This window comes from Platalea leucorodia (genome assembly GCF_965183815.1).
Source record: "Platalea leucorodia genome assembly, chromosome: 10".
Classification (NCBI taxonomy): Eukaryota; Metazoa; Chordata; class Aves; order Pelecaniformes; family Threskiornithidae; genus Platalea; species Platalea leucorodia.
This window is the reverse complement of record NC_138832.1, coordinates 21,908,673-21,920,974: the sequence shown is the minus strand read 5'-3', so window position 1 is coordinate 21,920,974 and position 12,302 is coordinate 21,908,673. Positions and strand designations below refer to the sequence as shown.

The following is a 12,302-nucleotide window of genomic DNA, read 5'->3' as shown; positions in this document are numbered from 1 at the left end:
GATTTTTCTCTCTCTGCTGTTCGCATTGCAGTCTCTGGATTGCCTCAAGGAACAAGAGTATGAAAAGGGAAAATTTTGAAGAAACACGTGATAAGACCTTTTTGGAAGGAAGGTGCGATGTAAGGACGGCTCACGTTGTTCAGATCAAAGCCCAGCAAGCCTAGTATCCCCTCTCTGCCAAAACTTACAGCAGATTCCTAGGGAACACTATCAGAATAGGGCCAGCAAACAGCGATACTTTCCCAGAATACTTTCCGCTTCCAAGAAGGACTTCCTGAGCCAAAAGTGGTGTCTTTTGTCTTTTAATATCCCTCAGTGGACTTTTCTTCCATGAAGCTGTAGAGTAGCTCTTTGAACTCACATAAGGGAGGCTGTGTTTTGCATTGTGGTGCTTCTCTGGACTTTGGCTCCGACTGTTGGGAAAAGTTGCCTTCTTCCTGCTATTTTTGTATTTCAGGGTTTATGACAATCATAGCTAAAAAAGCAATGCCCCAGATTTGCTGCAGAAGGCCAGCTAATTGTGATTGTTAGTCTTTTCCTTAACAGAAAATTATGTCCATAGGTGTGCAGGATTCTATATATTAGAATAGAGCTGGGCCCTGGGTGTGTTTTATTCTTTTTTTTTATTCATATGTTAGTTTGGCTTTATTCTGCCTGAACTGTGGATTAACCTTGCTAAGACTGTTACTGAGGGTCTCAGTTTTCATTGCTTATCGTGAGGCAGGATAGCAGCTTGGTTTGCAGGATGAACGATGGAGGAGGACGGAAGGGCGGGGGCAAGGAACGGAGCAGGACCTCTCAGCCAAGATGACCGAGATGAATGTCCAGACTGCTAGAATAAACCTGGCTGCAGTGTGGAGAGAGCACAGGCCATGTCTCGTGTATGCTTTGATCCTATTCATTATTTTATTGTTACGGGGCTGGAATAGGCTCCTGCAAGTTTTGATTCCATTTCTGCTTAATCTCATAAAAACACTGCCAGCGATTTTCAATATTGCACTGAATAGTGTTCCCAACCTGTGGACCAGCTCTAAATGCTGCCTTTGCTACAGTTAGTGTGGTAACATGTGCCAAGTCACTTAAGCACTCTCTGTTATGAACCCAGATGCCCTTGCTGCTCTCAATCATTTGCAACAGATAATTACCTCAGTTTCCCCATCATTACCGCGGGGTCGCTGAGGACAAAAAGAACAAATATACCTAGCAGGAGAGCAGAGATGGGAAAGACCTGTAACGTCCCGAGTGTCGAGTCCAGAGTAGGAGTCTGAGGCACACTGACAGCAGTCATCTGGACATGTTCTTCCCAGCTGGGGTTTCTGTGGTCTGCAATGTGTACAAAGCCAGAAGTTCACTCACTTCTCATGATTTAACTTCTGTTGCATTTTCTTCCTTTGTTTCAGCTCAAAAAGAAGCAGGTCTATGTTGAGAAGGTGGAGAAGATGCAGCAGGCCTTGGTTCAGCTGCAGGCAGCGTGTGAGAAACGGGAACAGCTGGAACACAGGCTGCGGACCCGGCTCGAGAGAGAACTGGAATCTCTCCGGATGCAGCAGGTACCCGCTGTTTCCCTGTGCCGTACAAGGTTTCTTGTGGGATTGTACGCCATACCCTACACCACACATAAAAGAAGGGCAGTGGTTTTTTCCATCTTGTAAAATGAACGCATTTTTCTTTTGATAGCTAGAATCATGCTGGCCGTTGTATTGTTTTTATTTGATTTAATTCTTCCATTCCAACCAGAAAATTTAGGTAGGAGAGCAATAGGGGATCCATCACGTGACAAGATTCAAACATAGCCATATAGCTAGATGGCGTTCTGTCTTTAAGCAACATGGTTATATTTACTTTTAAATCATTTAAAAAATATTGTTCACAGTTTGAGATTTTATATAGAATTCATTAACAACTGGCCTGAAAAGAGGCCCTTCAAAAAGCTTTTGCATTTAAAAAAACAACCAAAACAGCAAAACCAATTCTATGAATACAGTTGATGGAAGCGGATGGGAGCTTCACGTAGAATATACTCTTACGATTGTAACGTGAGTCTTCTTCAGTGAAAAAAATGCATGAGAAGTAGATGCGGTGTTATGAATTGGATGTGAAATTTTAATTTTATTTCAACCTATGTCAAACATAAGTGAACTGTCAGGTTTGTAAATTTTACTGGAAATAGGCTGCAGGCCTGTGTTCTAAATTGCATTTAGTTTCAGGTTATATTTATCCCCCGACTGCCACCTCTGCATAGGAATGGATATTTAAATCTTACCTGTATTTTTGTATTGGTTTTAGTAGGAGTTACAGTAATTTGATAAACTTTTCTGTGTTACCTTTGGAAGATTAGGTACTCTGAACCCCACAATTTTTGACATTGAGCCTGAGTCAACACAAAAAAATAGCTTTCTTGTCATGGCTAAGAATTCTGAGCTGAACATAAAATAGCTTGTCTGCCCAATTTCTTTTCTTTTAAACTATTTTTTTTTAATTTTTAAGTCAAATATCTGGCCAATCCCAGATGAGACTTCCATGTAAAACTGTGGATTTTATCTGTTGAACTATTGGCTCAGCAAATCTCCACTCTTTCTTGTTTTGAAAGGGAACACTGCCTGTCTTCCAAATCATGCTTTAGAACTGAATTATTTTTAATCCCCAGCTACTTAATCCACAGGTATACACTGATCATATTGATTTAATAACCAAATCCTTTAAAAAATGTTTTAGATGTATTTTTTTAAAGGTATGATAACTCTTGCATACTAGTTAGTGTTTTGCTGGAACAGTGTTGGAAGAAGTCAGTGTTACTTTAGGCCTTATGGATGGGCTGTAGACATCAGACCTGAATAGCATGATCTAGCTCTCAGATGCACATGAGGGGCTTTGCACGTGGAAAAAGGTCTCAGGAGGAGTATTTTCCATCTCAGATATTTGCTTGTTAGTATTGACCAGCTCTGGAATGGCACCAGGAAGCACTCTAGCATGGGTGCTGTGAGTTAAGCTGTCTTTCTTGGGAGCAGTGCTTGATGTTTTAAGACTTTTGAGCTTCAACATTTGGAAAACAGAAGGAGCCTTTCTTGCATTATATGAGCTTGTTTCCTGGTTTTGACAGAGTGAGGCTGAACTGCCCCTGCACATGTTTCAGGTTGAGCTCTAAAGGAGACCATTACCATCACCTACTCTGCCCAACATGGCATAGGCCACTGCATTTCACTCTGAGGGGCTCTTGTGTCAAGATGGTGCTGCTCTGTACCAGCCTCTGTCCCTCAGACAAAAAGCAAACAAACCAACCCTGAGTTTTACAGATGCATCCTGAGATGTTTGTTTGTTTGTTTGTTTGCTTGCTTTTGGAAATCAGCGTCAGGGTACATCTCAGGCTGCCAACGTCTCAGAGTACAACGCCACGGCGCTTATGGAACTCCTGCGCGAGAAGGAGGAAAGGATTCTTGCTCTGGAAGCTGACATGACCAAGTGGGAACAGAAATACCTGGAGGAGAGCGTGATGAGACAGTTTGCCTTGGATGCAGCTGCAACTGTGGCTGCTCAGAGGTAAATGAGACTTTTCATAGTACGGGGATTATTTTCTTTTTCCAGTTGAATGTCATATTTCCCACCAAGGAATGTTGTCACACCACCCTCCCATGATACCTCGCCTTGTGGTCTGAATGGCTTCTCAGACTTCTGCATGCAGGTGGAGCTTGGCTGCTTTTCCTGGGAGCTGTGCGATTGCCAACAATTAGAAACTTTTTTCCAGGGGAAGATTCCTCCACATGCAGGAGCCATTTTCCAGACTGGTATTGTTCTGAGCCATTCCTAGAAGCTGTTGATCCAAAAATAGGTGTATGAGAAGGGTTTTGTTTCTTTATTTTTTTAAATAGGAATCAGTCCTCACTGAAGTCATGTGAGATGGGGTAAGCTTGGTGATTCACATCATTCACCCTGAATGGCTTGCTTGTTCTCCAGAATGTTTTTGCAAATTACTTTGTGGTATTGTCCTCAACATGGTTACTAACCAGAAACATCTACTAGGAAATTCTGCTCAAAACATTCTGCTGTGTATGGAGAGCACTGCTTGTGGGGGTGGGAAGGGAAGAGTGTCTGAAATTTGGTAACAAGCTCACATTCCAAGACAACTGTACAGAAACGCTTATTACGGCTGTAAATAGGCCCAAATGCTTCAGCTAGTTGGTAACCAAGAGCTGATACTGGAGTGCAACTCTTTAGTGTTAGGTATTGCTTACATATAATTTCATTGTTCACTAGTTTCTGGTTCTTGACGGCAGATTTTATTTTAGATTGTTTCATGAACCAGATTCAAATAGGGATGTTAGCGTAACTGGCTTCCTAGCTCATAAGATCATACTAGAATTACAGGGGTAAAGTTGCAGATCTGCTGTGTTAGCGTTTAAAGACTTATCTTATCTTGCTCCAGAAGCAGGCTGTTATTTTAGGGTATTGATGCTTCTTGTGCACTGTTTTCCGCCTCCGCAGAGATTCTCTAAAGGCTTTTGCTACTGCTTGTCCTTAGAGGCCGTGTTATATTTTCAGTGTGCACTGATAAGTAGGGGTCTGGTCTATTGTTTGTCATGGAATGAGAGGGGATGGGTTAGGCCTGTTCAGGTTTTGTTAAATGAACAAGAATGCCTTCCAGTCAGGAAAGAGCCAACCTCTGTTTTCCATTTCCTTCTAGCTGCTTCTCCCCTAAAAGAGAGTATTCCATTAGTGTCTATACTTCTGCAAGCTTATATGCAGTTGGCACCTGTAGTATCTCCTTCAAAAATATAGGCTGTGAGGGATTCCACTAATTTCAGTGGCAACCTCATCTACACTGTGTACAAATTTCTTTCCCTTTTCTTTGATAGTGGAAAATAGCATCCCTTAGGAAGCTGAGGTTGCAGGAAGGATGCTTTACAGCACAGGCAGGAATTTGGGTCAGGTTAGGTTTCTTTGATGAATGACCTTCTTAAGCCCTTCACATTGGTGCTTTGCTATTCCTGATCTGAACTTTTGCAGAGTTAAAGGTACATTTACCAGACAGTTCTTAGACCTGCTGGGTCTGAGAGAACAGATTTCTTATTACAATGAACTGGAGCTCTTGGTAACTCCAAATTTTTGTGTGTGTTTGGTTTTTTCTCATTATGTTAATCCATAGCTATGTCAGTAACATGCTCTTAATGTTATGAGTCATACAGTGATACAGAGCGGAGCACAGCAACTTTGTTCTGACTGAACAGCAACAAGTAGAATGAAATACTCATTATGTTTTGGTGAGTGGACTGAACAACTATCACAGTGTTAACATCAGACACTATATGGAATCAGTCTAAAACTGTTTTCAGCCCACTCCACATTTTTTGGACCAAACTGCTTAGGATTGCTTAAGAAACTTCCATGTCTAGTTCCCTTTGATACTCAGATTCCCTGTATGATACTGCTGGAAGAGGAAGGGAAAAAGCTTTACATCTGAAGCAAAGTTTGCGCTGTTTCAATTGAAGAAAAGCATGGAGTGTTCTATACCATCCTTCCCCCTCCCCGTGTCCTTGGATTTGCCTCATCGATCAGTTTACGATAGTACAGTGAATCAGTTAGATTATAGACTGGCCTGAGATGGGCAGTAGATTGACTGTTGTTTTAATGACTTGCATATTTTTGTAATCCTTCTTTCATTAGGATGGGGAGTTGGATTTTTGGAAGACACAGAGCCAACCTAAACTCAAAAAAACTGGATATTCTTGTTTGTTACTTTTGAGCAATAATTTTGTGCTGCTAGGAGGAAAGCAGCAAACTTACCTGGTCCTTCATCTGCTCTACTGCTTGTTCTCAGGGACACGACAGTGATCAGCCACTCGCCTAACCCGAGCTATGACACCTCGCTGGAAGCTCGCATTCAGAAGGAGGAGGAAGAGATCCTGCTCGCCAACAGGAGGTGTCTCGACATGGAGGGAAGGTAAAATGCAGTTTGGTCCTATCTGACTTCTTTAGGACAGGGATTTTAAATTAATTGTCTGGGTAGACGCCTCAGAACAAGAAATTCTTGTGTCTTCACCAATAGCAATGATGTAGGAGGCCAGACGCTCATTTGGCCGAGGAAGTATCTACATAGCAATCCAAAACCTGTCTTGATACTGAGGGCTAATGCAAAAAAGTCTTGTCTTAGATTTTTTGCATCTAGCTCATTCTTCTTCTCTCTTCAGGGCATCTTCATCAGACCCCAGGCTCCAGCCACCTCTTAACAGTCTCACAGAACTGTTTTCCCTGGGGTTGGGTCCAGTGCAGACTCCCCAAAGTGTGTTAATCCTCCTCTTTTTGTTGGTCTTATGTCCTGCCCATCTCTCTCAGCTTTGTCTCAAAGCCCCTTCCATGGCTGTTTAGAGCAGCTTCCAGTAGCCAGAGGTGGGTGGGTATCTCGGTGCTCTTCTCTCATGGATGTATAGAGGAAAGCTCATGCATGATCTGCTCTGGTGGGCCAGTGAGCAGCCAGTATTCAGGGCAATAAGCTCACTGGCATCCAGTCCCTGCCTCCCCAAATGCCTAAGGGAGCCCTAGTCACAGCCACGGGGGCACTGAGGCCTGGTCCAAGGAGACAAGAGTACAAGTACATTGTTCTTCTTTCTACTTCTCAAAAAGGATTAAGACTCTGCATGCTCAGATCATTGAGAAGGATGCCATGATCAAAGTCCTGCAGCAGCGCTCCCGGAAGGAGCCGGGTAAGACAGACCAGCTCTCCTCAATGAGACCTGCCAAGTCGCTGATGTCCATTTCGAACGCTGGCTCGGGCTTGCTGTCCCACTCGTCAACGCTGAGCAGCACTCCCATCCTGGAGGAGAAGAGGGAGGACAAGAGCTGGAAAGGCAGCCTAGGTAATATTTAAATAATAGTGACAATTCAGGTATGCGAATCACTGCTTAGAGGGGAGGCAGGAGCAGCAGAAGGAAGAAGGTGTGTTGGACAGACAGATCAGCTGGCCTAGCGTGCAGTGAAGCTGACTGCAAGCGAGATGGGACACATTTGGAACAACTGCTTGTTTGAATCACTTTTGGGAAATAGTGACTTCTGATGTCCAGGCTCTGTCATTAAAAGGTGTAAGCCTTTATTCCCAATTTGGTACCTGACTTCAGGGATATATGAGATATAGTTTTCAGAGTTCCCAAGTGCTTGCTTTCAGCTGGCTTGTTATAGCTATCTGAAGGTGTAAAATCGTCTCGAACAGGAGCAGAGATACTAATCAGGACTGCTATCCTGCAGTGTTGTGCCTGCACTAACGTGACTCCTGTCTGGAATGGCTCAACACCATTGTTCAGAGAAAATGAGTGGTAACAAAGCAAATCTTCGATGATTTTTTTTTCTGGGGGGAAGTTAGGCCCAAAGGCCCTCCCTATGAGACTAAAAGACCCTGAAATGTAAATGAGAATCTGTTGAAGCTGATTTCAGAGTGTGCAGATTTACCCTGCCATAGATGGGCCACCACTTAGAGAGAGGGAAGTAAGGTGTTAGTGCCCACTTGTGTATCTTTGCATGCAGCAACACGAGGATACTGCTATTCTTCAGGTACTTCAGCGCCCCGTGGTGAAAGGTGCTATAGAAAGGTAAATTAGCGCTGTCTGCTGAAGCACGGAGCGCTTTCCAGATCCTAGAGCGAGTACTACAGAGGGGTGCAGAACTGATACCAGTTAGTTTTCTGGGATTGTGAAATTTCCTTCCCTTTTTCCACAAAGGTGTTCTGCTGGGAACAGAATATCGCTCCGAATCCATTCCCTCCACCCCCTCTCCTGTCCTTCCTTCCACACCGTTGCTGTCAGCCCACTCAAAAACAGGCAGCAGAGACTGCAGCACCCAGACTGACCGGGGGAACGAACAAAGCAAAGCTGCACCTTCCACTGCAGCTCCCGCACCAGGACGACTCCCCAGCACCAACCTGGCCTACAGTGCAGACAAAACAGGTAACAAAGCTCAGCTGCTCACCCACAGGGGCCGCTGCCACTGACTCGCCATCAGTTCTGCTCTGTGGGGCAGGCCGTGCCATCCCTTTTTCCGCTCAGGAAAACCAGGTTTAGTTTTTGCGAGGACAGATGGGTTTCAGAGGCAAGCTGGACAATGTTCTGAGGGGTCTCAAAATCTCTGAAGGAAAAAAAGCCTTTCGAGTGGTAGCATAAGCATGGACACACTGGGTAGAGAGGTATAATGAGCTTTAAGAATTGGAGCAGGTGGATGCAAATCCCAGGACAGTCTCTGAGTCAGTGTCTACTCTGAAGTAAATTGCGAACAGCATGCGGGGTTTAAGCAGCGTACGAAAATGGGCTGTAGAAACTGGCCATTGCATTTTAGTGGGTATTCAAAGCAAAGTGGACTCAGATAAGGGGGAGGAAGAAGAAGGGAAGGTAACTATCGTGATAAAGCTGTCTCGTTATTGTACTGTCCCAGTCTCAGGACCGACTTTAGCATTGGCACAAGTAGATCCAATTGACAGTGACTGTCACAGAAGCTGAATTTGCTTCCCACAGAGCTCCGAGCTGGCAAGAGCTGCTCATTTTCCAGCCCACTCTGCCAAATCAATGCAGATTACACAACCTTGCCTCTTCTACTTACAGACACATTACAATTATGTTGTTCTTTATGGAAGAGTGAATTTGGCTGGCCTGCTGTGCATCTTGCCCGTGCTATGCTATTTAATGGGTATCGAGGGAGACAGGGGAACAGGTTTTGTGGTGAAAGTCGACACTGACTGCATTGGTTTAAATGCAGTCACTCCAGTTTTATATGCTATTGTGTATCAGTGGGAGATACCCAAAGGGCATTTGATAAAATATCTTTATTTGTTTGGCTACGTACATGAAGAATTGAATATTTTAAAATGAAATAAGGAGTTGTTAGCTGTCTTTTGGCCAGTGATAGAAGATGAGTTTTAAAACGTTAATGTCATTTTTCTGACCTCATTCATGTTACAGCTTTTGATTGATTGTCTGTCTCTTGTTTTTCCTCATCACATAGATGGGCCACTCTTCCACTCCAGCACTCTTGAAAGAAAAGCCCCTGTTCAGACCATGGGGCAGGACCTCCCAGATGGAGAGATGGTAGAATACCTCATCTGAAAGGCTGTACCAGGATCTGAGCTGGGATACAGTAGCAAGAAATTTTCAAAAGACATTTTTCTTGGGAAAAAATTGTAGTACCTGAGTAATAAAAGAACACTCAGCTGTTTGCTCTTGTATATTATGTCTCAAAAGTATGGACAGGTTAATTTATAATTTGTTCTAAATTATAAAAAACCCGTAATGCTTGTTCTTTGAAAGTTTCCCCCTTTATTTTTTAAATACTGGATCTGGTAACATCTGGAGAAAAAACAAGAACTTAGGTGCACTACATCTGATATTTCATTTCAGTATTTTTAAAGTCTCTCAAACAGAAGTACCTACTCTCACAGCTGTTGGTTAAATGTCGAGCTTGAACGCAGTAAGGTGAGCATAGTGGCCTTATAATGATCAGAACCAGGGACTTCGTTGTGAGCGTCACTTAATGGGTTTAGAATACAGGTGTTCTGAGAAACTTTTATAAATTTGAGCTGTGATCAAGGGAGATTTCTCTTTACACTCAGTGTAAGAATTCAGAATAGGTATTTCACATTCATAGGCTGGAAAGATTTCCATTTTCAGTGTGGTAACACTGTGGGTTTGTTTTTTTTTTTTTTACTTCCCAAATTGTGTTATTTCTTTATTAAAAAAAAATGACTCCGGTGATTAATGTCGCATTTCACATTTTTAGTTTCATTGAAAGATTTGCCACACTTTTATACTTAAGTACTTTTTCAATAATTTATACAGTGGATAGTAAATAATATATTGCATTCATGTTTTACGTAAATTAAAAAAGGAGAGTTTACAGGCTCAGTCCTGATCTGTTAGATCAGATTTCTGCCATTGTAATTCCATTGGCTTTAGTGGAACTACTCCGAATTTACCATAGCGCAAGTGGCAAGCCCTGTTGCTTTTCAGTGTTAGCAACTTAATCTACTGCATCTGTGGAGATCTTTCTCTGTAGCAGATTTTTCTAGATTTCAAACGCCCTTTTACTTTGTATGTCCCTCCTTCTTGGAGAAACTAGATTCTTTTTCATATAGCAAAGCCTCAGAGGGAGAGCTTTAAAGAGGAGCTCTGTGTGAAGTTTCAGATGGAAAATTCTCTCCTTTCAAAATATTTTTTTTCTTCATCTAACTGGAGAGAGCGACTTAAAGTCCCAGAGGCATTACAGAAGAAAGTAAGTTACACATTTAAGTCATCAGGTTCACTTTCAGACTTTTGGGAACTAGCACAGATGCAGCAGTGCTTCGGTTGCAGATGCTATAAGGGAGATATTAAGACCAATAGAAGTAAATGAGTATTTTTTGTTACTGACTTTGCATTTTATTAAAACACTTCAATATTAATTTCTGTTAAAAACTACTTTTTTTTACTTGAATGTTAAAATATTTAGTTAGCCAGTGGTCACATGTTGGCAACCTGGCTAGTCTCTGCTTTCTGTGCTGCATTAGAGTAGCCGGATTTTCATTTCAGATCATTTCACCCCAGAAATAAGGAAAATCGGCAATTAGTCATCAAACAGCTAGTGAATGTCCTCAGTCCCTACTTAGTTGAGGCTGTTGATATGGTGTCCGGTTGAAATGGCCTTAGTCGATCAACAGACGTAACATGAATTTCACAGCGGAGGGTTGGGAGGTGGAAGGAGGTGCCTTCTGTCTGCTGCTCGGGTGCCTTAGTGCTGCCTAAAGATCAGCTGTGAGCTGGATTCTGCTTGTCCTCTAGTCATAATCACGTAAAAAACAAGGAAAACACTTCCCATCATTTCTAGCAGATTTGCTGCTTCTTAGTGTTCTTCGGGCTATATTCCTAGACCCACAGACGTTAGAGATGGCAAAACGCATATGATAAGATATGAACTAAGTCCAAATAGCCTGGCTTTACCAGTGACTGCTCTAACAGGCAGCACAACCTCCCTCCCATCACCGCTGCTTAAGACACTTCAGAGCTGCGCTGTAAGGCTGTGACTGTCTCTGCCGACGTCTTTCTGGACAGTGCGGTAGACCTTCCCTAAGTGTATTCTAATAACCTGTCTGAATTGGTTCTCCACCCTTCTCCAGGCAAACTGTTCGCAGCCTCTTCCTTCTCATCCCGGAGAATGTCTTACATTTATTTCTCTTGGCTTAATTCCATCCCCTTATATGAAGTAATGCCCACTCTGGATGATTTGAAGTGATTTCTCTTCCTCCTCCACAGTTATTGGAAATGCAGGAGCAGCTTTTCTCCTTAGCTCAAGGTGTCCATCTTTCTGCCATTTCAGCATAATTTTCTGTATTATATTTTGTGTTTTGGGCTTAGAATGAGCAATAAGGGAGATCACATGCCATTGAGTGTCTGTGTGAGAGAGGGGGAGAGATGTTTGAGTGCTTTTCTGTTCTTTTAAAGTCAGGAAAAATGATATTCCATCTTTACAAGTATTTCTCAGCAGTAGGAAAGAAGTTTTGCAACTGTAGGGCTCTAGATAAACCGTTCCAACTCACTTGATTCACATTAATTCTAAAACATCTAGGAAAATTTGGATCCTTTACAGCTAAAATCTGGTTTAGGTAACTGATTTTCCCCAATCAATATTGGCTGTTCAGCTGGACTAGGTAAAAGTAATTTGTTTATCCTCCTTGCAGCTCACTGTTTTCAAACTGAACGCCTCTGTAATCTATTTTTACAAAGAAAAAATGACATTAATAGCTTTCTGTGAATAAAATACAGATTATGGACAGCAACTGTCTCCTCCAGAAATGGAAGCCAGGCGGTCTCTGACAGCCCAAGCCATCAGGATTGCAGGAGCCTTAGCAGTTCTATGCCCGTGGAAGTAAATTTGGAAGAAGATGGTGCAGTTTTGTGTTGTTTAGGTCAGGTTCTTTGCCCTATTTTGTAGTTTTGATTTATTCCAAAAGCAAAACCCCCAAAACTTTTGACATGGAAGTTTGAGGTCATCTTCCTGTGCTGACAAACTAGGAGCCATCAGGAATGTATTCTTTCCCTCGAGCTTCCTCAGAGCCATCCTGATGTGAATGTAAAAGAGCTGCTTGCTTTGAGGAAGATGTGTACTATAGTCTTCAGTCTCTCTGTACAGATTTTTATTTTGTTTTTAAACAGAAACTGCTTTAAGGAGACAAACTGCACACCTAGTTCCTTTTCCTTCTGTAGAGCTTATTTCTAGTAGAAAGTGATTTTTAACACAATGATTGCAATGACCTTTGCAAACCAAAATTTTAGACTAAGAGTTTTTCTTAAACTCGGGTA

At 42.5% G+C, this 12,302-nt stretch overlaps 1 protein-coding gene across 2 annotated transcripts in view; it reads left to right on the top strand.

The window, feature by feature from the left end:
• Positions 1 to 11,417, top strand: part of AMOT (angiomotin) — a 62,643-nt gene extending 51,226 nt beyond the window's left edge. For both annotated transcript variants that reach the window (XM_082323405.1, XM_082323406.1), the window contains exons 8-13: positions 1,401 to 1,550; positions 3,347 to 3,537; positions 5,813 to 5,935; positions 6,616 to 6,848; positions 7,704 to 7,928; positions 8,977 to 11,417. In XM_082323405.1, the coding sequence (XP_082179531.1) occupies positions 1,401 to 1,550; positions 3,347 to 3,537; positions 5,813 to 5,935; positions 6,616 to 6,848; positions 7,704 to 7,928; positions 8,977 to 9,077 (1,023 nt within the window). In that variant the 3' untranslated portion in view covers positions 9,078 to 11,417. The remainder of the gene's footprint in view (positions 1 to 1,400; positions 1,551 to 3,346; positions 3,538 to 5,812; positions 5,936 to 6,615; positions 6,849 to 7,703; positions 7,929 to 8,976) is intronic.
• Positions 11,418 to 12,302: the final 885 nt, after the last annotated feature.